The 24,835-nt window shown below is 40.6% G+C and overlaps 1 protein-coding gene across 4 annotated transcripts in view; it reads right to left on the minus strand.

Annotated features, from left to right (window-relative positions):
• USP12 (ubiquitin specific peptidase 12) overlaps nucleotides 1-24,835 on the minus strand; it is an 87,132-nt gene that overhangs the window by 36,126 nt on the left and 26,171 nt on the right. For all 4 annotated transcript variants that reach the window (XR_004000351.1, XM_030562467.1, XM_030562476.1 and 1 more), the window contains exons 2-4: nucleotides 22,144-22,224; nucleotides 18,933-19,146; nucleotides 13,727-13,956 (exon numbers count right to left, since the gene is read on the minus strand). Coding sequence is in view for 3 of the 4 variants with exons in the window: in XM_030562467.1 (XP_030418327.1) it covers nucleotides 13,727-13,956; nucleotides 18,933-19,146; nucleotides 22,144-22,224 (525 nt within the window). In the remaining variant the exon portion in view is untranslated. The remainder of the gene's footprint in view (nucleotides 1-13,726; nucleotides 13,957-18,932; nucleotides 19,147-22,143; nucleotides 22,225-24,835) is intronic.

Below are 24,835 nucleotides of genomic sequence, written 5' to 3' on the forward strand. Positions count from 1 at the left end.
GTTAGTCTGTATCAGCAAAAACAAAGAGGAGTCCTTGTGGCACCTTAGAGACTAACAAATTTATTTGGGCATAAGCTTTCAAGGACTACAACCCACTTCATCAGATGAATGAAGTGAAAAAATACAGGAGCAGGTATAAATACAGGAAAGCATGGGGGTTGCTTTACCAAGCATGAGATCAGTCTAATGAGAAATCAATTAACAGCAGGATACCAAGGGAGGAAAAAAATTTTTTGAAGTGATAAGAGAGTGGCCCATGATACCACATTCTACAGGCCATTACCCTCTGACCCCGCTGGGGATTACCAAAAGAAACTATATTATCTGCTCAAGAAACTCCCAAGGAAGCACAGGAACAAATCTACACTGACACACCTCTAGAGCCCCGACCTAGGGTATTCTACCTGCTACCCAAAATCCATAAACCTGGGAATCTTGGACACCGCATCATCTTAGGCATTGGCACCCTGGCAGCAGGATTATTTGGGGCTATGTAGACTCTCTCCTCAGGCCCTATGCTACCAGCAGTCCCAGCTATCTTCGAGACACCACTGATTTCCTGAGGAAACTACAAACACTATCCTAGCCACTATGGATGTAGAAGCCCTCTACACAAACATTCCACACAAAGATGGACTACAAGCCATCACGAATAGCATTCCCGATACCATCACGGCAAAGCTGATGGCTGAACTTTGTCTTCACCCAGATTTGGGGACAATGTATACCTACAAGTCAGCGGGACTGCTATGGGTACCTGCATGGCCCCTCAGTATGCCAACATTTTTATGGTTGATTTAGAACGCCTCATCAGCTCTCATCCCCTTACACCCTTACTCTACTTGCACTACATTGATGTCATCTTCATCATCTGTACCCATGGGAAGGAGGACCTTGAGGAATTCCACCAAAATTTCAACAGTTTCTACCCCCACCATCAACCTCAGCCTGGATCAGTCCACACAAGAGGTCCACTTCCTAGACACTACAGTGCTAATAAGCGATGGTCACATAATTACCACCCTATACTGGAAACCTACTGACCACTATACTTACCTACATGCTTCCAGCTTTCATCCAGACCACACACACACGATCCATTGTCCATAGCCAAGCTCTAAGATACAATCACATTTGCTCTGATCCCTCAAATAGAGACAAACACCTACAGAATCTTTATCAAGCATTCTTAAAACTGCAATACCCACCTGGTGAAGTGAAGAAACAGATTGACAGAGCCAGAAGGGTACCCAGAAGTCACCTACTACAAGATAGGCCCAACGAAGAAAGAGAACGCCACTAGATGTCACCTACAGCCCCCAACTAAAACTGCTCCAGTGCATCATCAAGGATCTACATCCTATCCTGAAGGACGATCCCTCACTCTCACAGACCTTGGGAGACAGGCCAGTCCTTGCCTACAGACAGCCTCCCAACCTAAAGCACATACTCACTAGCAACATCACACCACACAACAAAAACACCAACCCAGGAACCAAACCCCACTGCAAACTCTGTCCACATATCTATTCAAGGGACACCATCATAGGACCTAACCACATCAACCACACAATCTGGGGCTCATTCAGCTGCACATCTACCAATGTGATATATGCCACCATGTGCCAGCAATGTCCCTCTGCCATGTACATTGGCCAAACCAGATAGTCTCTACGCAAAAGAATAAATCGACACAAATCTGCCATCAGATATCATAACATTCAAAAACCAGTAGGAGAACACTTCAATCTCTCTGTTCACTCAATAGCAGACCTAAAAGAGGCAATTCTTCAACAAAAAAAAACTTCAAAAACAAACTCTAAAATGAAGCTGCAGAACTGGAATTAATTTGCAAACTGGATACCATCAGAATAGGCCTGAATGAAGACTGGGAATGGTTGTGTCATTACAAAACCTAAACTTAATTTCCCCAATACTAATTTCTCCCTACTGTTACTCACACCTTCTTGTCAACTGTCTGTAATGGGCAACTCTCTTACCACTTCAAAAGTTATTTTTCCTCCCTTAGTATCCTGCTGTTGATTGATTTATCTCGTTAGACTGACCTCACACTTGGTAAAGCAATCCCCATCTCTTTTCATGTATTTATACCTGCTCCTGTATTTTTCACATCATGCATCTGATGAAGTGGGTTCTAGCCCACGAAAGCTTATGCCCAAATAAATTTGTTAGTCTCTAAGGTACCATAAGGACTTCTTGTTGTTTTTGTGGATCAATAACTTCCTTTAAAAGAAATAAGGCAAAACACCCTAAAGTCAGGAATATGACTAGGATTGCTTCTACAACCCAGAAATCCCCCTCTGCTGCCCAAAAAGGCATTGTATGTTAACATTACTCTACAGCTATAACGAAGTTTTATCCAGAGCCCTAAAAAAGGTGACATTCTTCCACCACACATTTTCTACCTCTGTGCATTCCCTTCTACTTGCATAGTCTCCTATATATCTATGCATGGTACTTATTTGAGTGCCTAACAATCTAAGAAGAAATTACTTACCTGTGCAAGTAACCATGGTTCTTTGAGATGTGTATCCCCATGAGTGCTCCACTATAGGTGTTCTTGCATCCTTGCGCTGCTGATTGGAGAACTTCGACAGTAGTGTCCATTAAGCCTGCACTATCTGTCCTTGTGCCCTTCCACGAGGCTAGCTACTGTAGGCAGGCTAACCCCCCTTAGTTCCTTCTCTACCAAAGTCATTGACAAGAACTCTGAAGTAGAGGGGAGGGGCTAAGTTGTGGAGCACCTATAAGGACACACATCTCAAAGAACTATTGTTACTGCACAAGGTGAGTAAATTCTTCAAGTAGTGTCACTATAAGTGCTCCACTGTAGGTGACTCCTGAGCAGTATCTCTGCAGAAGGGCTTGGACTTTGGTCACTTACAGATCATTACTGTGGAGCTGAAAATGACATTGGATGGCGAGTCCCCAGTGATCGCAAAATGTTCTTCAAAGGAATGGACTGACGTCTATGTCACCCATCTACCGATCACTGAGATAGGGACATTTCTGAAGACGGCAATGGATGAGATTGATCTTGTGGAATGTGTACCAATAATATTTGGAGGCGTCATATTATGTACTTGGCAACATTGTTTAATGCAGTTTGAGACCCACTTGGAGAGCCTCTGGGCTGATATTGCTGAGCCTTTGGAACTTTCCACAATGAGGAGGAAAAACACAGGGACTTCTTAAAAACTAGAACAGGGGTCAGCAACCTTTCAGAAGCAGTGTGCCGAGTCTTCATTTATTCACTTTAATTTAAGGTTTCACGTGCCTGTAATACATTTTAATGTTTTTCAGGTCCCTCTGAGTCTATATATTATATAACCAAACTATTGTATTGTAAAATAAACAAGGTTTTCAAAATGTTTAAGCAGCTTCATTTAAAATTAAATTAAAATCTTGATTTTACGCCACCGGCTGCTCAGCCCACTACTGGTCTGAGGTTCTGCTCACCTAGACCAGCAGTGGGCTGAGCGGGACCTGCGGCCGGGACCCCGGCTGGCAAGGGTCCAGCAGCCAGAACTCCAGATCGGCAGCAGGCTGTGCAGCGCCAGTGGCCGGGACCCCAGATCAGCAGTGGCTGCCGCTCAGAGGTTCCATCCACTGGCTCCTGCAAGCCAGGATCCCAGTTGCTGGACCTGCTCAGCCTGCTGCCAGTCTAGGGTCCTGGCCCTGCCCACATACAGTGGGTAACTACCTTCTCCCTGGTTCTGGCCCATTCTCTTCCTCTCTCTCTGCACTGAGCTGAGGGAGGGAGTGAAGGAGCAGGCTGGGGGTTGGGGTGCAGGGTTTGACCAGGAGCTAGAATGAAGGAGGGGGCTCAGGGTTGGGGCAGGAGGTTTGGATGTAGAGCGCTTACCTGGGCAGCTCCCATTTTGTGCAAGGGGTGCAGGTGGGAATGTGGGGTGGGTGGGTTCAGGAGCTCCCATTTGGTGCTCAGGGGGGTGGGGAGGGTTCAAGAGTCAGGAGAGAGCGCTGGGGGCATGTGAGGGGGTGCAGGTGTCAGGGTGGGGATAGGAATGTGGAGGGTGCAAGAGTCAGGATGTGGGGGCTGCATGGGGTGTAGGGGAGCTGGGTATTTGTGGGGGTGCCAGAGTCAGGGCTGGGGTTGTGGGGTGGGGGGTGAAGGAGTCAAGCAGAGGGCTGGGTGTGTGTGAGGAGGGTACAGGCCTCAGGGCAGGAGCCTGGGGTGTGTGCGGGGCTGCAGGGCTCAGGGTACGGGCCTGGGGGCTGTGCGGGGCTGCAGGACCCAGGGCAGAGGACTGAGTGTGTGTGTAAGGGGGCAGAGCTGAGGGCTAGGGTGTATGGGCAGGAGTCGTGGGGTGCTCATGGCAGGGGGCAGGAAGCGATATGTCCCTATTCCATCAGCCCCCTTCCCTAAGTCCCTGCCCCGTTTCTACTCTGCCTCCTCTGGGAGCAGTGAGCACGCTGACTCCACTCCTCCCCGACCCACTCCCTCGCAAGGGCCATCAGCTGATCTGCCGGCAAGGAGGGAGGGACGGAGGGGAGAAGGAGGGGCAGGAATCCAGCTCACTGCAGGAAGAGGCTGAGGAGGCTAGCAGGACCAAGCTTCTGCCCGCTGTCCCTGTGGGAGGAGACAGGGAGCGGAGGGCAGAGAAGAGTGGGCCAGGCTGGGCTGGATTTTTAATGGCACGCTGCGGCCTGCCGGGACTCCAGCAGACAGCAGCATGCCATTAAAAAAAAAATCTGCTCACATGCCATCTTTGGCACACGTCATAGGTTGCCGATCCCTGAACTAGAAGGTAGAAGGCGAGGCTCTCCTGACATCTGGAGTGTGTAATATACCCTCCCTATTGTCTTGTTGAGGCTTGGGGTAGAAGATTGGAAGGTAAATCAATTAGTTCATGTGAAACAGGGAGGTTACTTTAGGCATGAATTTTTTATGTAGTCTGAGGTAACCGTGTCCCGAAAGAACATCGTGTAGGAAGGACATGTCATTAGGGCCACTTTTTCTCCTATTCTCCTTCCCCTATCAGGAAGGCTGTTTTCACTGACAGGTAAGTGAACAGGTGGCCATGGGTTTGAGGGGAGATCTGGTCAGTCCTTTCAGTACCAGGTTTAGGTCCCATGATGGGGAAGGAAGTCAGGGTTCTGAGAAGGTAATCATCCAGATAGGGGTAAATCATGATCCCGTGGGAGAGTTATGTGCACAGCCACTGAGAGAACCTTGGAGAACACTCTTGGGGTGGATGATAGCCTGAAGTGGAGTAATCTGTACTGGTCTTGTCCCATAGGTGCCAACTCCGTGGGCAACCCCCTATCAGCTCTCTTTTCTCCCTCCTCGCCCCAGCGCCTCCTATCCACCGTGATCAGGAAGAGGTTGGTGGGGGCAGGGGCTTGGGAAAAGGGGTCGAGTGGGGGCATGGTCTGGGGCAGAGTCAGGAATCAAGCACCTCTCAGCACACTGGAACATCAGTGCCTGTGTCCTGTTTTAGGATGAATCTGATAAATCATCTATGAGATGGTAGGATTAAGATATGAAAGTAGGAATCCTGAAGGTCAAGAGTTGAAAACAAGTCTCCCTGCTTCAATGCTGGAATGATCCTTGCTAGAGAGTGACCATCTTGAATTTGAGCTTTGACAAGCTTGTTGAGAGCTCTGAGGTCCTGAACAGTATTAGGAAATAGTGAGAGTAGAGCCTTTTGCCTTGTAGATGGTGAAGTACTGGTTCTATGGCTCACAACTGGAGGAGATGATTGACCTCTTGTTGTAGTAAACTCTTGTGAGAAGGATCCCTAAAGAGGGATAGGGAAAGCTGTTGTGGAGGGGCCAGGGAGGTAAAAGGGATCTCTAAGACCATTGATTCAAATGTTATGCATTCCCAGGTGCCGCAGAACATTGCTAGATGGTGGCCAAATGTGTGGATAGCAGTGGTCACCTGCAGCAGTTGGGAGATGGTCTTTCGATGCCTCGATCAACACATCAAAATTGGTGCTTGAAATTGACAGCTGGAATGAGGAAGACTGTAGGCCAGATGGTTTACACCTTGAGAATTTATTTTTCTCCCTCTCTGTAGCTTGTAGTAACACTGAGCTGGGTATTGCGAGGAGTGTAGTTTGAGCTGGGGTTGTGAACTAAATTTCCTCTCTTGTCCTGACGTGTAGATGCCCAATGAACAGAGAGTACCCCTAGAATCCTTCAGTGTGTGAAGAGAGGCATCCATCCAAAGGGAAGATCTTCAACGGTCGACTGTACTTCCTTTGAGAAGACCGACAGATGTAGCCATGATGCACATCACATAACCTCTGCCATGGAGACAGACCTTGCTGCTGTGTCAAGGGCAGATTGTAGTCTTGTCCTGGCCTCTGTCTCTCTTGGATAATGGCTTTAAATTGGTTGCAGTGAGACTCAGGTACTGTTAAATAAAATTGTTGTTTTGAATAGTTTATATAGTCGTATTTTGCCATCAGGACTTGGTAACTGGTGATTTGAAACTGAAGCATGGCCGAGGAGTACGCTTTCCTCCCAAAAAGGGACTGGAAGCATTTGGACCTATCATAAGAAATAGAATTCATCTGTTGTTGGTGGCCATGGGAATTAACAGCATCCACCATGATGGAGATGGGTGGAGGGTGGGAGGAAAGAAATTCAGTCTCTCTCGCTAGGACATAATATTTTTTGTCTGCCCACTTGAAGGTAGGTGCCACTGATGCTGGGGTCTGCCAAATGGTTTTTCTGGGGTCCAGAATAGTCTCTAATTAATTTTTGAGGATGAATGGAGTAGGTCAGAATCGATGACTGGTGTCCTAGACTTCTGGTGGTATTTGGAGAGTATATGTTGCTCTCTTTGCTAGGTCCTGGAAGAGGTGAAAATCACCAGCCAGAGATGGTGAGGGAGGTATGACGACCTCATCCAGGAAGAAGGATATAGTCCTCAAGGTCACCTCTTCCTCGACAAAACCTCCTTATGGTTCTTTCCCAAATTACTTCTGGAGGTTACGAAGCTCTGGACGCCACACTGGAAGGGGTGCATCTCAAGGGTTCTTGGGTTCTAAAAGCCTGAGAGGCATGGCAGCGATATGCAGTCCAACGGTCCCAGTATGGCCGCAGTGGTTGTGGTGGTGTCCCTGGTTGGCTATACCATGATGGCAGTGGTGGGGTCATCTGAGGGTATGCTCGGTGGCCCTGTTGGTATCGGGCACCATAGGGAGCTCAGGAGGAGTATTGATATCCTGCCTCCTCTGGTTCACTATCCAAGCCTGCACTAGAGAGCAGGGGAGCGTGACAGGGCAGCGGGGAAAACTCCCATGACAAATGAAGACTTGGTATGGAAATCCCAGTACCGAGGAGACTCTGGAACATCAGATACACAGGAGGTCCCTTGAGTGCCAGAATGCTAGCAGTACTGACCAACTCAGTGCCACTGTCGGTGCTAGGGAGGATGGAGATCTTGCCTGCACCGATCGTTCTGGTGTGGAATGGTACCGATGGAGAACAGCATACCAGCAGTGCCTTCTTACTGCAGTGCTTACTTCTGTCCTTGTCCCTCAGTGCCATTGACTTGGTGCCTGAGCTCACTGCATCCATAGGCTTGACAACAGTACCTATCAATATAGATATCTGTGAGCAGGGGTACCAGGCTTGGATTGTCTTGGTGCTGACGGTACTGAGGATACCAAGTATGCTAGAGATTGTTTGCAGTTATCTCGGGGCTCACTGTGGGAACTTCTTGATCTCTTTTTCGATGATTTATGAGAGGGGTCAGCACCTGGTTTCTCTGATCCACAGTTTTTAGATGTTTAAGATTGTGGGGAAGACTCATGTCTGCCTGATAACTCATGGCACTAGTCCAGAGAGGGTTGGAGGCCGCCTCCATTAAGATGATCTTCTGTCTCAGCTCCCTATCGTTGCGAGACCTGGGCCTCAGATGCCAGTAGAGACCACACTTTTGTTGAATGTGGCCTTCCCCAAGGCAGCACAGACTCAGAGTGAACAGAAAGAGGCTATCCCTGTTACATACAAGAAAGGCACTTCTTGAAGTCCAGTGAACTGGGCATACCCTGTTGGGGGAAGGGTCCCTAACGAAAAAAGGTGGGAATTTTTTTTTTCCAGGGAGAAAAGATAAGCTAAAAAGCGAAGAACTAAACTACAACTAAGTACTAGGAGATTAACTACAGAAATGCAAAACAAAAGCTGTGGTCATAATGCACTGCTAACAGCTCAGTCTCCAGCCAGGGAGAGTTGAGAAGGAACTGAAGGCAGTTAGCCTGTGTGCTGGCTAGCCTCTTGGCGGGGCAAGAGGACAGACAGCACATGTGTGGGCCTAACGGACACTGCTACCAAAGTTCTCAACCAGGGACGCACGATACTTACAATGGAGCACCCTTATAACAGCCTCGTGACATAGGAAAATACTTTTATCCCTATTCCAGAGATGGGAAATTGAGGAATGGAAACACTAAGTGACTTGCCCAATGTCATGCAGAAAGTCTGGGATGCAGCAGGGAACTGAATTTCATTCTTCCTACTCCCAGCCTAGCATACTAATAACTGGACCATACTTCTCATTTTGCCCTCATCACCATAGTATCCAAGTACTTTAAAAACATTAATGAATTTAACCTTATAGTACTCCTTCTGAGGACGGGAAGTATTATCCCCATTTTACAGAAGTAGAACCGAGACATAGAATAGATAAAGTTTTTGCCAAAGGTTTCACAGGGACTTTGTGGAAGGTCCAGCAATTGAAACCTAAACTCTGGAACACTAGCCTAATGTCTTAATCACAAGTTCATTCTTTTTCCTTTTCCTAAAATTTTTCCCATATCTTTTAACTATTTCAAGTATTAATCAGAAAACTTCAAACTATTTTCACTCAACCATATTCACTGAACTGAGACAATCTGGTAGATTGGCCATCACCCTTCCCTTATATCTTGAGAGAAATTCTGTATGATCCAAGAGTCAGTCAAATATTACTTTTATTTTCCAACAGCAACACATTCATAACATGAACACATATTACCAACATCCCCACTTTCTGAGCCAAAATCCTGATGAAATCTCTACTAATAGAAATATACAGATAACAGTTCTGTTACTGCATAGCAGGTCCCAGAAAACTTACCTTTGATTAAGAGCAGCCATGCCACTTCCTCGCAATCACCTTCCATTTGTACAACACAAAAGCCAATAAACAACTCAACATCTTCCTGAATGGACACAAACCAGCCCACGACCAAAGCATGTGTGTCTAGGACAGCAGTTTTCAAACTGTGGATCGGGACTAATAGATACTCAGCTGAATGAAGCCATGCATATAACAACAGGTACCAAGTAGGGCTGTCGATTAATCATAGATAACTCATGCGATTAACTCAAAAAAATTAATCATGATTAATCACAGTTTTAATCGCCCCTGTTAAATAGAATACCAATTGAAATTTATTAAATATCTTGGATATTTTTCTACATTTTCATATATATTGTATTCTGTGTTGTAATTGAAATCAAAGTGTATATTATTTTTATTATAAATATTTGCGCTGTAAAAATGATAAATCTCATACAAGTACCGTAGTGCAATCTCTTTGTCATGAAAGTGCAACTTACAAATGTAGTTTGTGTCTGTTACATAACTGCACTCAAAAACAAAACAATGTAAAACTTCAGAGCCTACAAGTGCTAAGGGAAATGAGTTTGTTTACATTTACAGGAGATAGTGTTGACCTCTTATTTACAATGTCACCAGAAAGTGAGAACAGGCAATTTGCACAGCACTTTTGTTGCTGGCATTGCAAGGTCTTTATGTGCCAGATATGCTAAATAATCATATGCCCCTTCATGCTTCGGCCACCATTCCAAAGGACATGCTTCCATGCTGATGCCGCGTGTTAAAAAAAATAATGCAATAATTAAATTTGTGACTGAACTCCTCAGGGGAGAACTGTATGATCCTTGCTCTGTTTTACCCGTGTTCTACCATATATTTCATGTTATAGAAGTCTCGCATGATGACCCAGCACGTTATTCATTTTAAGAACACTTTCACTGAAGATTTGACAAAATGCAAAGAAGATACCAGTGTGAGGCCTGGTCCACACTACAGCGTTAAATCGATTTAAACAGCGTTAAATCGATTTAACGCTGTACCCGTCCACACTACAAGGCACTTTAAATCGATTTTAAGGGCTCTTAAAATCGGTTTCTGTACTCCTCCCCAACGAGAGGAGTAACCCTAAAATCGATATTACTATATCGATTAGGGTTTAGTGTGGACGGAAATCGAAGTTATTGGTCTCATTCTTTTACTGAGCTACCCAGAGTGCACCGCTCCGGAAATCGATGGTAGCCTAGGACCATGGACGCACACCACCGAATTAATGTGCCCTAGTGTGGACGCGTAAAATCGATTTTATAAAACCAGTTTTATAAAACCGGTTTTAATAATTTCGATTTTATGCTGTAGTGTAGACGTGGCCTGAGACTTCTACAGAGAGCTACAGCACTCGACCCAAGGTTTAAGAATCTGAAGTGCCTTCCAAAATCTCAGAGGGATGAAGTGTGGAGCATGCTTTCAGAAGTCTTAAAAAAAAAACCAAACACTCTGATGTGAAAACTACACAACCTGAACCACCAAAAAAGAAAAATCAACCTTATGAAAATGAACATGCGTTGGTCTGCACTGCTTTGGACTGTTATAGAGCAGAACCTGTTATCGGCATGGAGGCATGTCCCCTGGAAAGGTGATTGAAGCATGAAAGGACATATGAATCTTTTGTACATCTGGCACATACATACCTTGCTATGCTGGCTACAACAGTGCCATGAGAATGCTTGTTCTCACTTTCAGGTGACACTGTAAACAAGAAGTGGGCAGCATTATCTCCTGCAAAAGTAAACAAACTTGTCTGAGCAACTGGCTAAACAAGAAGTAGGACTGAGTGGACTTGCGTGCTCTAAAATTTTACATTGTTTTATTTTTGAATGCATTATTTTGTACATAATTCTACATTTGTACATAATTCAACTTTCATGACAAAGAGATTATACTACAGTACTTGTATTAGGTGAATAAAAAAACTATTTCTTTTGTTTTTTTACAGGGAAAATACTTGAAATGAAAAATAATTATAAAGTGAGCACTGTACACTTTGTATTCTGTGTTGCAACTGAAATCAATATATTTGAAAATGTAGAAAGCATCCAAAAATATTTAAATAAATGGTATTCTATTATTGCTTAATTGCACAATTACTCTTTTGAATCACTTGACAGCCCGAGTACCAAGAGAATGATCAACCTGGCCTGGCAGCCAGTCCGGTCCAACATCATCATCTTGCAGAATCCGCTCCTTAAGGAGCAAAACAGGCCACATCTACCCCTGCTTACAGATTAGCTTAAACCACTGACCCATCATTTCAGCTCAGTTCCCCTAAGGAACCTTGATATCACCTCCAGGTGGCACTGTAGCTGGCAACAGCAAGCTTCAAACATTGACAGTGCCTATCTCATGACAGATCCAACAGTCCAGCCCCTAGTTTTGACATTCTATGCCATTTTTGGGTAAAGCTCAATCACTTGTAGAATGATCAGATATGCTGACCATGACCATGGTCTGACCTTAAGAGCCCCTCCATGCCAACTGGCAGAGACCCATTATTTTGTAATTCCTATCAGACCTGACACACTCACTCCACCTATCACATTGCTATAATTTATCTGAAAAGAGTACTGTGCAAAGCTGGTGACACATCAGTCATTAATATCATTACATGATGTATGTATACATGGAGTGTAAAGAGTTGTATGTGTACTGGAAATATGTTCCTAACATTTGTTTTGGGAGCAGAGTTGATAAACAAATTTGTCCTAGACAAAGAAATGTTGATTTGTCTGTTTACATGTGTCTCTAATGTAAATAGAGCATGGTGATGCCAGAGACATTACCAGCTCCTTAACATCGGAGGTTAACTTCCGTTATCAGGAGGATAAGTTGTCAGCACACCAGAAGACATACTGCAGGTCATCCTGACTCTTGAGACAAAGACAATGAACTTTGGGGAATATAAGGAGAAGCAAAAGAGCATTTTGTTATTCATCACTGGGGGGGAGGGAAAGAGGGAGAAAGAGGTCAGCGTTCTTTACATTCCATGAATGGTGGCTCCCCAACCATATAAGGTTGGTGATATTAAAAAGTAGCTGTAGGTGAGAAAACTGCCTCAGACAAGGATTGTAATCTGTTAAATTAAGTTTTAGTCACTAGAAAGCATGATTATATTTTTGTTTTATTTGTAACGATTTACTGTTTCTGTTATCTCTGCTTAGAACCAAATTAATTAGTAAAACTTATTCTTTATTATAAATTCATCTCAGTGCTGTTAAGTGAGGTGTGGATCCTCAGCTAAGCCAAAAGGCTTGTGTGTATTCCGTCTCTTTGGCGACACGGGCATCCAGTGGCTGGATGCTGCACAGAAACGCTTCTAGACAGTTAGGGAACTGAAGTACATCAAGGGTTAAGGTTAACCTGCAGAGCAAAGTTAGGACTGGCAGAGTGAGAAGGAGTTTATTTGGCGGGCTAACAGACTGGGGCAGCAGAGAGCACCAAAAATGTGTACACAGAGTATAGTACCAAAAATATATCTTTTGCTAAAGCAGAAGGGTGACAGTGGCTTACAGTTCCGATTGCCCTAAAAAAAAAAAAGTGTCAAAATGGGGTCTTTGTAACTCCTTCACTTTGTTGCTGTGGCCAATTAAAAGATGTAAGCCACATGCATCAGCAAGGGCTGCCTGGTTCCCTCATGGACTGGCATAATGCCCTCCCATCAGCTACTGAATGGTTAAGACATTTAAACTAACACATCTGACTTGATCATCTATGCAGATGCAATGTTTAAGTTATATATTTTACAGTCATCATCCTAATATCTTATTTTAAGTAGGGAACCTATTTTAAACTTGAGCTGATCCTCTAGACCAGAGCTGGAATAGTAAGCACTTACTATTAAGCAATAGTATCCTGGGGAGAAACCTGTCTCTATATTCAGGATTGACTATTTAAATAAATGAGGAAAAATAGATCAATTTTGACAACCAGCGACACAATGGAATTCTGTCATATTGATTTTAGCGCTGCTAAGCAAATTTAGCAAATTAAAAATTGACCAAGTTCACCTGGGAAGATGTATTTAATTATAGAACATAAATGTGTATGTTGAATGACAGCAATGTTTTAAATCTAAATCTGAAATAGGTTAGATTTAAGTTTACTATTAGAAGAAAAAGGATTAACAGTGAAAACAAAAAAAGGTGGATTTACGTATAACTATCTATATTCAGGCCCTTCCAAACTTTTAATCCTTATTTTTAAAACATTGTCTAAATTCTGAAGCTGATTATGAGGGCACAGTTCAAAAATCTAAATGCAGATTTTTCATGCAACAGTTTCCTCAGTACTCTTTCACTGACCAATAAGGGTTCCTTCCCATAACTCATTCAGTGATCACTCATTTAAAAAAAATTTAATCACTCACTAATATTTAGTGGATCATACAGAGTTACATTTAAAGCTTGCAAAAATAAACCAGTTAGTCTAGTACACTTACCATCTGCATGAATCTTGAAACTAAAGGAGTAAAAAAATCATAATTTAAATATGCAGTTCAAATTATTTTAAAGGAACATGGATTCCCGAAAGTATGAAATAATAACTTCTTCTATAAAACAGATACAGACTTACAGTTTCACAAGTAAGACATCTGGTTTCATTAGTTAATGTTCCCTGAAAGATCTCATGAACCCAGGTTGGGTCTGGTGTGCTGTTATTGTTTTCATTGTCGATACTGCCATTAGGTAGACGGCCATTTTGTTTGTCCTGCTTTCTCTCTTCTTGTAAAATATCAGCAATTGTGTTTAAAAGATAGTTTAAGAACTCATGCGCATCCTGCTGCATGTAGTTGTCAAAGAGCTCTAAAACATGAAGATAAAATAAAATAACCAACTAATTAAAATTTAGAATAAAAAGTCCAATATAAAACTTTTAAAATGTAAGTTAAAATATGGCATTAGCAGAACTTATTTCATAGACATATGCAATCAATTTTAATCTTAAAAAACAGTGAAAACAATAAAATTAAAAAAACTTTGGCAGAACAAGGTACTGTATAGATATTTGGATAAATAATACAGATAAGGGATTCTAAGCAGAAGTTTATGATGTAAACACATATGGGAAGAGAAAAGTATACTTATGGAAAAGGCATTAAGTCTAATACAATGCCTTGAAATAGAGGTAAATATTGATTAGGATGCTTTCTCAAAATCTCGCCCTCCCCATATGTACTTGTTACAAACCAAATAAGGTAAAATTGCATTAAAATGATTGCAGAGTACAATCTATTAAATCTAAAGAAGAAGACACCATATACTATAGTTCAATGCCACCATTTACATTCAAACAAGTCCTAAGATGTTAGGCAAAAGTCGACATTGGTCTATGTCAGGAATCATGCATGACTAAGTACTTCTATAACATTACTTATAAAACCTATATTCCACAAACTTGAAGTCTGGGGATGAGAAAGTGCAGTGGTGTATAAGAACAGTCTTTTTATCCCATGTGCTTAGAAACTACCTAGAGTGAACAGGCTCAAAAGAAAGCCTTAAAGAAGAGGTTTATGCATAGGATGGTTCAGTCAAGCAGACACACAGCTTTCAACAGAGAAACGTTTTCTGACTCTGCCTTCATCAAAGGAAGAATATGACCACTATGGCCTCACAGGCCAAGTCTACGGAAGTGCGAGGTTTTTGTTTTTAATTACCATCACTGCACTATCACAAGTGCAGCTCCATAGGTGCTAGCAATGATGAAAACACTAGTCTAAAAAAGGCCCCTACAGATGTCAGTATTTTTAATGAGTATCATCTAACTGTTGAAAGCCATTTTAAAAATGGTGGTAGCTGCAGGTCCCTTGCCTACATATGGCTAAAAGGACTTAGCCTAAGACTCAAAGTGGACAGGAGCAGTGACAGGCAATCACCAAACTTGTTCTCCCTTTTTGAGGAGTTGACTCAAAGGAATTGCACATTCTCCTTAATTACCAACTCAAAAAATATTCTATGTCTGCATAACTAATCATGTAATTCCTCCAATGGGGCTCTATATATTGGTTATATAGCAGAAATTGTGTTTATATCTAACAAATTACAAGTTGCAACTTGTTCTTAGTCCAAGAATATACAGCAAATGTTAGCCCATAAGTGAAAGAATGGTACCATAAATAGAAAGACTAATAGAAATAGGTCATCAGTTTAATATGGTGCTAGCAAAAGGATATTCACAGAAGCTTACATGTCTGGAGAGTATATTTAAAGTTACATGGAAACTTGGCGAGTCTATTTTAGGGAGTCTGAAAAGAAAACAAACATTTGTCTTAAGAGTTGCTAGAATAGGGAAAAATTGCTAGTTTGATTCTAGATCACTAAGAGGGTCTCAGTAAAAAGTGTCACAGATCATCTACAAACCAAGCAGCTTCCAGGCCAAGACACCACTATACTTTTGGGAGTTGAAAATAAACTAACTAGATCCCAGATCAAACCAGCCAAAATGTCTCTATTTAATTGAATATTTAAATTGAGGTGGCATAACAAATAGGGCAAGTTTCCTGAAGGTAAACGGCTTGTGTCAGAGGTTCTGAGCAGTATTGCATCCAGATTCCAGTGTGGTGCATGTCCGATCAACAGTCTGATATTAAGCACAGTGGATCTAATCCCACAGATGTCCTTGCCATTATTTATTTCAAGGATCAGGAGTGATTGGAACAAAAGGAAACAGAACACCTCCACTTGGTTAATGAGAAACTGCAAACTTGAAGCATGTCAGGTTTTAAACTCTTCTCATTACCATATACTGTTTAGTATGCATTTTAATGCAAGAATAGAGTCTACAAATGATATAGAGGTAGAAGATTCTGAGCACAGAAAGAGTCTTGATCTGAGAGCTGTGAGGATATAAAAGCCTTTATGAGTGATTGGTCTTACTTGATGAGAGAAGAATCCAGATTGGGTTTTCCTTTCTGTGTCTCCTCTTTCATGTATGTTTGGATTGATAAATAATACACCTATTATTCCTAGGAAACTTATTTTTATAAAAAATTCTCCATTGTAGCTATCAAGAAAGTTATTCATGGACGTACTTTTTAAAAAAGTTAATTCGTCAGAGTGGTTAATACTTCAGTGTACGTAACCACCACCAAGAATCGACCATCTGGCAATTCAGCAATTGTCTCCTATAAGTCTATACCAGGGGTGGCCAAACTTACTGAACCTCTGAGCTGCATACAACAATCTTCAGAAGTTAGAGAGCCGGGGCACACCTGCCAGGGCTCGGGGCTTCAGTGGGAGCTTGACTGAAGCCCCAAGTTCCAACAGACACCTCTCATGAAATACAGAATCTTTTTTACTTCCAAATCCCCATTTGAATAAATCCCAAAGTCAGCAGTGATTAGAAGTTGACATGTTTGATGAGTGATGTTATAGTATTTTAAGTGTACATATCACAAAACACCATTATCATCATCACCTTTGCTGGCAGTCTCAGCAGAAGTGCCAAGAGCTAAATGGCACGGAGATTGAACTATTCTCTCACCTCTACAAACAGTCACTCATCATCAGATTTAAGACTCACTGGTGTGTAGCTTAAGAAAGCTTGCACAATACTACTACCCATGCTATAACTGCTCTATTGAAAAGAGATTATCTTCCAGATCTGAAAAATTTAGCATTTTTCATGAGCAGTAAATTCACTTAAGGCTAGAAATAAATTGTTATGCTATCCTAGAGTAGTTTGAGTTTATTATGCAGTCTTCATAATATTTGAATATGTGAAAAACATCTGGAAATATGGCCAAGGATGGATTATACGGATATGAAAATTTCTACGATATGAAAATGTTGTCATATTTAACTTGCATAAACCAAGCAGGGAAGTTTTTATTGAAAGATTACCTGCAATTAATTTAAATAAAATGTACAATTTACAAGCATTATGTTATATTTCTTCTAAATCAAGTAGCAGATCTATTAAAGGCTTTAATTATATTTTAATACAGTACATAGACTTATTTCATAAACCATACTAATCAACAAGCATTACAAATACCAAATAGGAAGTGTTAAATATCTGAAATTATGCATTTCCACAACACTAGGATAAAGTGTTACTGATTTTTAAAGAAGAGTATATTAATCCTAAATAGAAATCTTAAATCCTAAGTATTATATAAACATGAACTAAACCCAATTTAAGCTATAATCTTCCAGTCAAAGCCTGAACATGGAAAGACAGACCTTCAGGGCTCATTTCGCACTTTAATTATTTCATTTAATTATTAACACTCTTACTAATAAGTGCTAACATTCTGGAACAACTAAAGGTTTCAAATTATTTGATTTTAACATGTGAAATAAGACATGAGAACGGTCATTCGGGGTCAGATCAAAGGCCCATCTAGCCTAGTATCCTGTCTTCTGACAGTGACCAATGCCATATGCTTCAGAGGGAATGAACAGAACAGGTAATCAAGTGATTCATCCTGTCACCCATCCCCAGCTTCTGGTAAAAGAAACTATGCCTCTGCCCAGTTTCAAACCAGGGCCCTTTTGCATGTTAGCCCAACATGATAAGCACTACACATAAATGCAGATGAGAGATAAACATAGCACAAAAGTTTTTAAAACAGTGATTTTTGACAAAAATCTACAAATTCCACACTGGCAAAACTGCCTCCAATATTTGCTAAGCACTGACTGAGGTCAGTTCTATATGAGATGGGAGAGAAGAAAAAAGGGGAAAAAAAGAAAAAAGACATGGACCTTGCTTCAGAAAGGACAAAGTATTTCTCAAATGCGGCCACCAGGGGCTTTTCTTTTGCCCACAGGCTTCTGGGCAGTGATGGGGGGAGGGACAAAGCAGCGGCCCCTCCCCTGGGGCTGCCAGGAGCAGTTGGGCTCTGACCCCCTCAGGATCCACAAACACTGGAAAAGCAGACAGCCATTGTGAGTTCTCCACTTTCCTGGGGGTGGTAGGGCTGAAGCTGGAAGCCTGAGCACTGGGTTGGTGGGAGCAGGCTCCATCCCCTGATTACAGGGCTCTGGGCTCACAACTCTCCGCCCGCCACCACACCTTCAGGCTTGAAGTGGTTTCCATTATATACAGGATTTCAGTGGTTCTCAGCACCCCCACTATAAAAGTTGTTCCAGTCCCCCTGCCCACTGCCTCCCTCCCACCTCCCCATCCACGGTCTAATTTGTCCCTTGGCCTGACAGGGATGAGTAAGTCTGCTGTGAAAAGTGATATTTGTATGTTTGTTAATGTCACTTTTCACTGCCTCCCAGCTAGCTACCAAGTCTGCTGCTGTAAAAAGTGATATTAACAAGCATACAAATATCACTTTTCACAGAAGCAGATTTATTAGCTAGCAAATCGAAAAAAAGACAAAAACAACCAAAAAGGCAAAAGAAACAAAACAACAAGAAGAAAAACACCTTATTTGTGTTTCTATTCTGTTTAGGTCCAGTAAAGAATAGAGACAACTGTACATTATTTTTATTATTGAGTCCGGAAAAAAAAAAAAAAGCCCCCACATAAATAAATTAGTATGATTTGGTCATGTATATGTGCATACTTATTTGTTTTTCCTAAAGTTAATTAAGTATTTTAGGGAAAAAAATGTCATAGCTGCCACTGCAGTCTGAGGCTACCAAAAAAAAGTGTTGTGAGAACCCCAGCGTATGCGTCTTTTCTGTCTTTTACAGCACCAAGCACGCTTGTTGTACTTAGCAAAAATATTTTACATTAAAAAAATATTTCAACCTTTCAATTTCAGTATTAGGTCACAATTGATGTAATTAGTATACGCAGAACAAAAGAAAAATTAAGAAGGTACCATTTTCTTTTCGTAATCTTGTTATAAACTTCTTGGGAGGTATTACTCCGACTTTTTTCTTCTGTGTAGCTATGCTGTGGAAGAGATCAGCTAAGCATGTAAGGAGGTTCTCTTTTTTTCTCGGTTGACTCTTGTATGCAAGGACTTTTTCTCGAAATGGTCGACAAAAATAAAGTGCCTGAAGAACTGAATTGCAGTAGCACGTGTTCCCAAACTATAAAATAAGAAAAAAAATTATCGTGTATTGTATTTCTACAGTGATGCAAGATTAAAAAAACTAAATATAAACATACAAGCAAGGGCAAATTTTCTGGAAGGCATTTCTTGTTGATTTTCAGATAGTAAAAAATCTCAGGCAGCAAGATAAATAATGGGGAGCACTCCAGATAATTTTAACTGATACATACCTCAATTATTACAAACACGAAGACACAATCTAGTATGTGTTATTAATGCTTTTCAGTGCTGTGGAACTGTAAAGTATTTAATAAGTGCTCAGTATTTACCTAGTGCCAAAAATGTACACAGCACAGTATAAAGAGTAAACTGAAAAAATGAGATTCTCTGCCACACTCACTCAAAACACCACTCAGTACAAGAAAGAAAGAACAGAGTGTAATGTAGTGTTTATGGCTGGAATTCTTCATGGTACAGGTAGGTGGGTCTTCAAGAAAAATGCATGGTCCCGGGCAAGTCTCTCCATCTGTAAAACGGAAACATCATATATCTGCCACACATGGATTCTGTGAAATGTAGTTAATATTTGTACAGCATTTTAAAAATGCAAAATACTATTTTCATCATATAAATTGCAAAATCATAGAAATGTAAGGCTGGAAGGGTCCTCAAGAGGCCATCAAGGTCATCTTCCCGAGCTGAAGCAGGACCATGAATACCTAAGAATACCCCTGATAGGTGTTGTCTAACATGCTCTTAAAAACTTCCAGTGAGAAGGATTCCACAAGCTGTCTCGGCAACCTATTCCAGTACTTAACTATCCTTATCATTAGAAAGGCTTTTCTAATATCTAACCTAAACCACCTTTGCTGCACATTAAGCCAGATATTTCTTGTCCTACCTTCTGTGGACATAGAGAACAACCGATCATCATCATTATAGAAGCCCTTACCCTAACTGAAGATTTATCAGCAACCCCCACCTACCTCCTTTTTCTAAAGACTAAATGTACTCTATTTTTTAAAATCTTTTCTCATAGGTCATGCTTTCAAAACCTTTTATCATTTTTGTTGCTCTCCTCTGGACTCTTTTCAGTTAGTTCATCTCTTTCCTAAAGTGTAGTACCCAACACTGGATGTACTATTCCAGTTGAGGTCTTACCAGTGCCAAGTACAGCACAATAATCACCTCCTATGTCTTATATACAATACTACCGCTAATACATCACAGAATATTAGCCTTTTTTTCCCCCAACGGCATCATATTAATTATTCATATTCTATTTGTGATCCACAATAACCCCTAGACCCTTTTCTGCAGCGCTACTGCCTAGCCAGCTATTCCCCATTTTGTATTTGTGCATTTGAATACTTTGCATGTTTTTATTGAATTTCATCTTGTTTATTTCAGACAAATTCTCTGAATTATCAGATTCTTTGGAATTCTAATCCTGTCCTCTGTAATGCTTGTGACCTCTCTCAGCTTCATGTCATCTACAAATTTTATAAACATATTTTCCACTCCATTATCAAAGTAATTAATGAAAATGTTAAGTATTGGTGCATGTTGGTAGTTTCAAACTATAGGGATGTACTATGATAAAGCCACTAATACAAACAGTTATCTGGGGACAAGTTGAGCATGTTCTCAACCCAGAATGGTCTAACAGTTCCTTACTCATTGCTTTGGGAGTATGGGAAAAGCGATTCCTTTGGCAGCTCTCATTTGGGACTGCATAACCAACAAAACCACCATATACAATGCAGTCAGAAAATTGTAGACCAAAAGACAGACATCTGGTTTCCATATTTTCAGTTGATTTCAAGTACATTAATAGAATACATATTTATTGCTAAATGCTTTAAAGAGTCACGGTTCCTACAATTTAGAATATAGGTAATCAGGATGAACAGAGGATGAGAACAAAAACAAAACCAACCCAATTCCCTATCCCGCAAAAAAGTCCTGTCCCCATCCCAAAAATTATTCTCCAGGAAAGGCTGCTTTCAGTAGCTCAAAGTTTTTAATATTACATGAAAGATACTGATCACTTTATAAACAAGAATATCCAAAACAACTGAATTTTTGTTTAAATATGAAATGAACATTTTTAATTAATCAGTGAATTTCAAATATACTTTTCAAAATTTCCTACAGAAATCAGAGCAACAAAATGTAGACAAAAGGTTTCACAATTTCCAGATTGAAAAAGTACACAGACTGGCGACATATTAATTGGGAGAGTAAAACACGCAGAAGGAAGAGAACCAAAATGCATAGTGAGCAGGAGACATTAAAGCTATGGGCCAAACTGAAAGAGATGGAATTCAATATAAATCAATGTAAAATTATGTAGCTCATGCAGAACCAAGCAGCATTTGGTGCTCTGGTGCACCCAAGGTGAAGGTGCTATATTATATTACTGGTTGTCTTTACAATACTCTCATCACCAAGAAACAAAATTTAAAAACTGTTACATCACTTCAGGCAGTGCTACATAAGTTCTTCTAATGGGATGCAATTTTCACAATTTGCCAACTGTCAATTACGTAATTAAATTTTATTATTGAATAGAATATCCAGAAATTTTCCAGTCTTCCTCTCTTTTTTGGGCTGAATATATTTTGAAAGTTTCAAGAAAAACTGCAACTTTTATTTAGGCATTTCCACACTTCTGAGTGCTTTAACACAGCAACTATAGCGGTAAGACTTTTTGTATGTAATTATTTATATAGACTGTGATAACAACCACAGCATGCTATGTACTTTTCTGCTTTAGAGTACAGTAATCTGAAAAAGTAAAAGGTTAAAGATGAGTAAAACACAAGAAACATGAGAAATAGTTCTATATTTATTCTAACATATATACATATTGTACCTTTATGAGATGCTTAACTTTTAACATTAAGTTTACAGCAAGTCAGATTTCAATAATTTTTTCCACTGACATTATATTAGTGTCGTACGCAATTTGCTCCACTTTAGTTCTATCACTTAGTATTTCAAAGCAATCAAATTATCAACTGAAACTTACGTTAACTAAACCAAAATAGTGCTCATTGACTGGAAACTGTTCCGGACCAATCTCTTTCTCTAAAGTTGAGGCATTGGCGCCCTGGAAAATAAAACAATGAAATCTTAATATTCACAGGTTTTATGGTTCTATCTATTTATTTATAGTTCTATCTACGTCCACAGTGTAAACATGTAGTGTAACTAAAGAAGGAAAAAAATAATTAAATGGCAGTTTCTACCAGAATATAAGGCCAGTTCTGCAACGGTCAATATGACTAACTTCACGCACAAATGGACAGTTACGCATCTAACTGGCAGAGTATGCACAAATGAGGCATGCAAATACATACCCACAGTTCTGAAAATCTGCCTCAAAATGTCTAATATGAACAACAGTCACTTGTTTAAAAAGAAAAACAGGTGTTCAATTGCTTTTGAAGTAGGATGTATTTATGTAGAGGACAATTAACCTCTATGCTTGGAATTAACTGCCTATATTCCACAGTGCACATTTATTCTACCAAAATTAAGTAATTGTTTACGGCAATTTTAAACCAAACACATTGAACATACCGGAAAAGCATGTCTGACTGAGTTTGAACTTTCTGATCCATCAAAATAAATATAATTAATTAATTAAAGTTTTGGTCAGAATTTGGTACTTATTCCTAGGCAATCCATAACCTGGGGCTGATCCAACCAAAACAGGCATGCACAGCTTTCAGGCCATAAATGCTCTGGACATCCTAGACTCTGTAACAACAGTTACGCCTTAGTCAAGTGAAGAAAGGCAAAGAAATGCAAAAAATTAATCTGACTGTAAATCTGCAGAACAATGGATTAGGTGTCTGCTCTGCCTCCTTCCCAGGGGGTGGTTTTTAAGACCCAGCCCAGTTATTATATACAGCAATTAAAATCTTGGCAATGATTAGAGCGAGAACTAACAGAGCATGCTTAGCTAGTCCTAATTAGACAGCAATACAGAAAAAAGTAGCCATTTTAATTGTTGGTGTTTTTTCTGGCTGACACCTCCAGAATGGAACTTAGTCAGGGAGAAGAATTAAATTGCCATCTCCCCTCCCTCCGCCCAGCTCTTAAAGGAGGCAGAATATCTAGCAAGTATTCCTCAGACTACACCCCATTAATATTTTTAAAACTCTCAAAATATAACATCACCTAACCTCTCTTGCACCAAGACAGACAGGATTATGTTAAATCATTTTACAATCCCTTAAAAGATATCTTTATTTCTGTGTATGTTCTGGTTAATTCATCTTTATATAATATTTACTGACCTGCAAAAGTCACATGTATTTTTGCATAACTATAAATAAAGCACACCAAAACAATAGACATCAGTTTTTTTCTGAGCAACATTTGCACGCATCAAAATGCCTGGAATGTACTATTATACCAGGATTACATTTTACAGAAGTTAGGGAATGCAGATTATCTGCAAGGAGCAAAGAGGATTGTTTGTTTTATTAATATTAATATTATAGTTCTGCAATCTTCAAACTGGTTTTCTATAAAGTTATATCATCTTGGCCTAATGATCACCATCTCAGCACTAACATGTGGGAGACATTATGGTACAATATGAAGCAGTAAAGGCTGGAACTGCTGCAAACTTTGTAAAATAAGGACAGAATATAATAATGTTGCTTATTTTGATGTTTTGGTGATGTTTTCATCTGACACACTTTTCTACTGGACTGTCACTCTACTGCTTCCCTCACCTCCAATACACCAGTTCCTGTCAACAAAGGAAGTTAGGTTGGTTTAGCATGATTTGTTCTTAACAAAGCTATTTTGGTTATCACTTATCACCTTATCCTCTAGGTCAGCGGTTCTCAAACTTTTGTACTGGTGACCCCTTTCACATAGCAAGCCTCTGAGTGCAATCTCCTTATAAATTAAAAATACTTCTTTATATTTTTAACATTATAAATGCTGGATGCAAAGTGCAGTTTGGGGTGGAGGCTGACAGATCGTGACCCCCAAGAAGTCCTGACTACCAGTTTGAGAACCTCTGCTCTAGGTGCTTACAATTTAATAATTTGTTTCAGTATCTTTCTGGGTATTGAAGTTATGAAGATTGTGCTTTAATGACCCGAGTCTTCCTTTTTCCCTTCTTTAAAGATTATAAGCAGAACTCTGCTATACTTAAGGTTAAGACCAACTTCCTGTTTAAAGCTTGACTGTTCCAAGTGTTCTAAAATCCTTACGGTTATTCGGACTGCCTTGAAATCTATGTGCCTCAGTGGGTTCAGTGTAGGCTCAGTAACACAAATTTGGGGCCATTTGGATAAACTCTCTTTTTGGGAGAGTTGTTTCTTAAAATTGACCTATTCTGACACACAGAGAACAAACCAGTACTCAGATCATCACATCAGGATCTCTGAAGCTCAAAGGTTACCCTAACAGAGTGCATGGCACCCCCCCCCCCCCCCGCCCTTCTGGGGAAATCAAATTGGAATGTTATTTAAAAAAGAGTTTGCTTCTCCAGATAGGCCCACTCCAAGCAGTGGATTACACTGTGCACAGGTAGAGTGAGCAGCTAACAATCTGAAAAACTCTCTCTACATCACAGAACCTGTGTGGCTCTGATAGTATGTTACAGTCATCAAATCTGAACACAGGCACTGAGAGTATAAATCCAAAGTAGAGCAGAAATCTGAAATTGAAAGAAGGGATAACGCTGATGTAAT

The sequence above is a fragment of the Gopherus evgoodei genome, chromosome 1 (genome assembly GCF_007399415.2).
Source record: "Gopherus evgoodei ecotype Sinaloan lineage chromosome 1, rGopEvg1_v1.p, whole genome shotgun sequence".
Lineage (NCBI taxonomy): Eukaryota > Metazoa > Chordata > Testudines > Testudinidae > Gopherus > Gopherus evgoodei.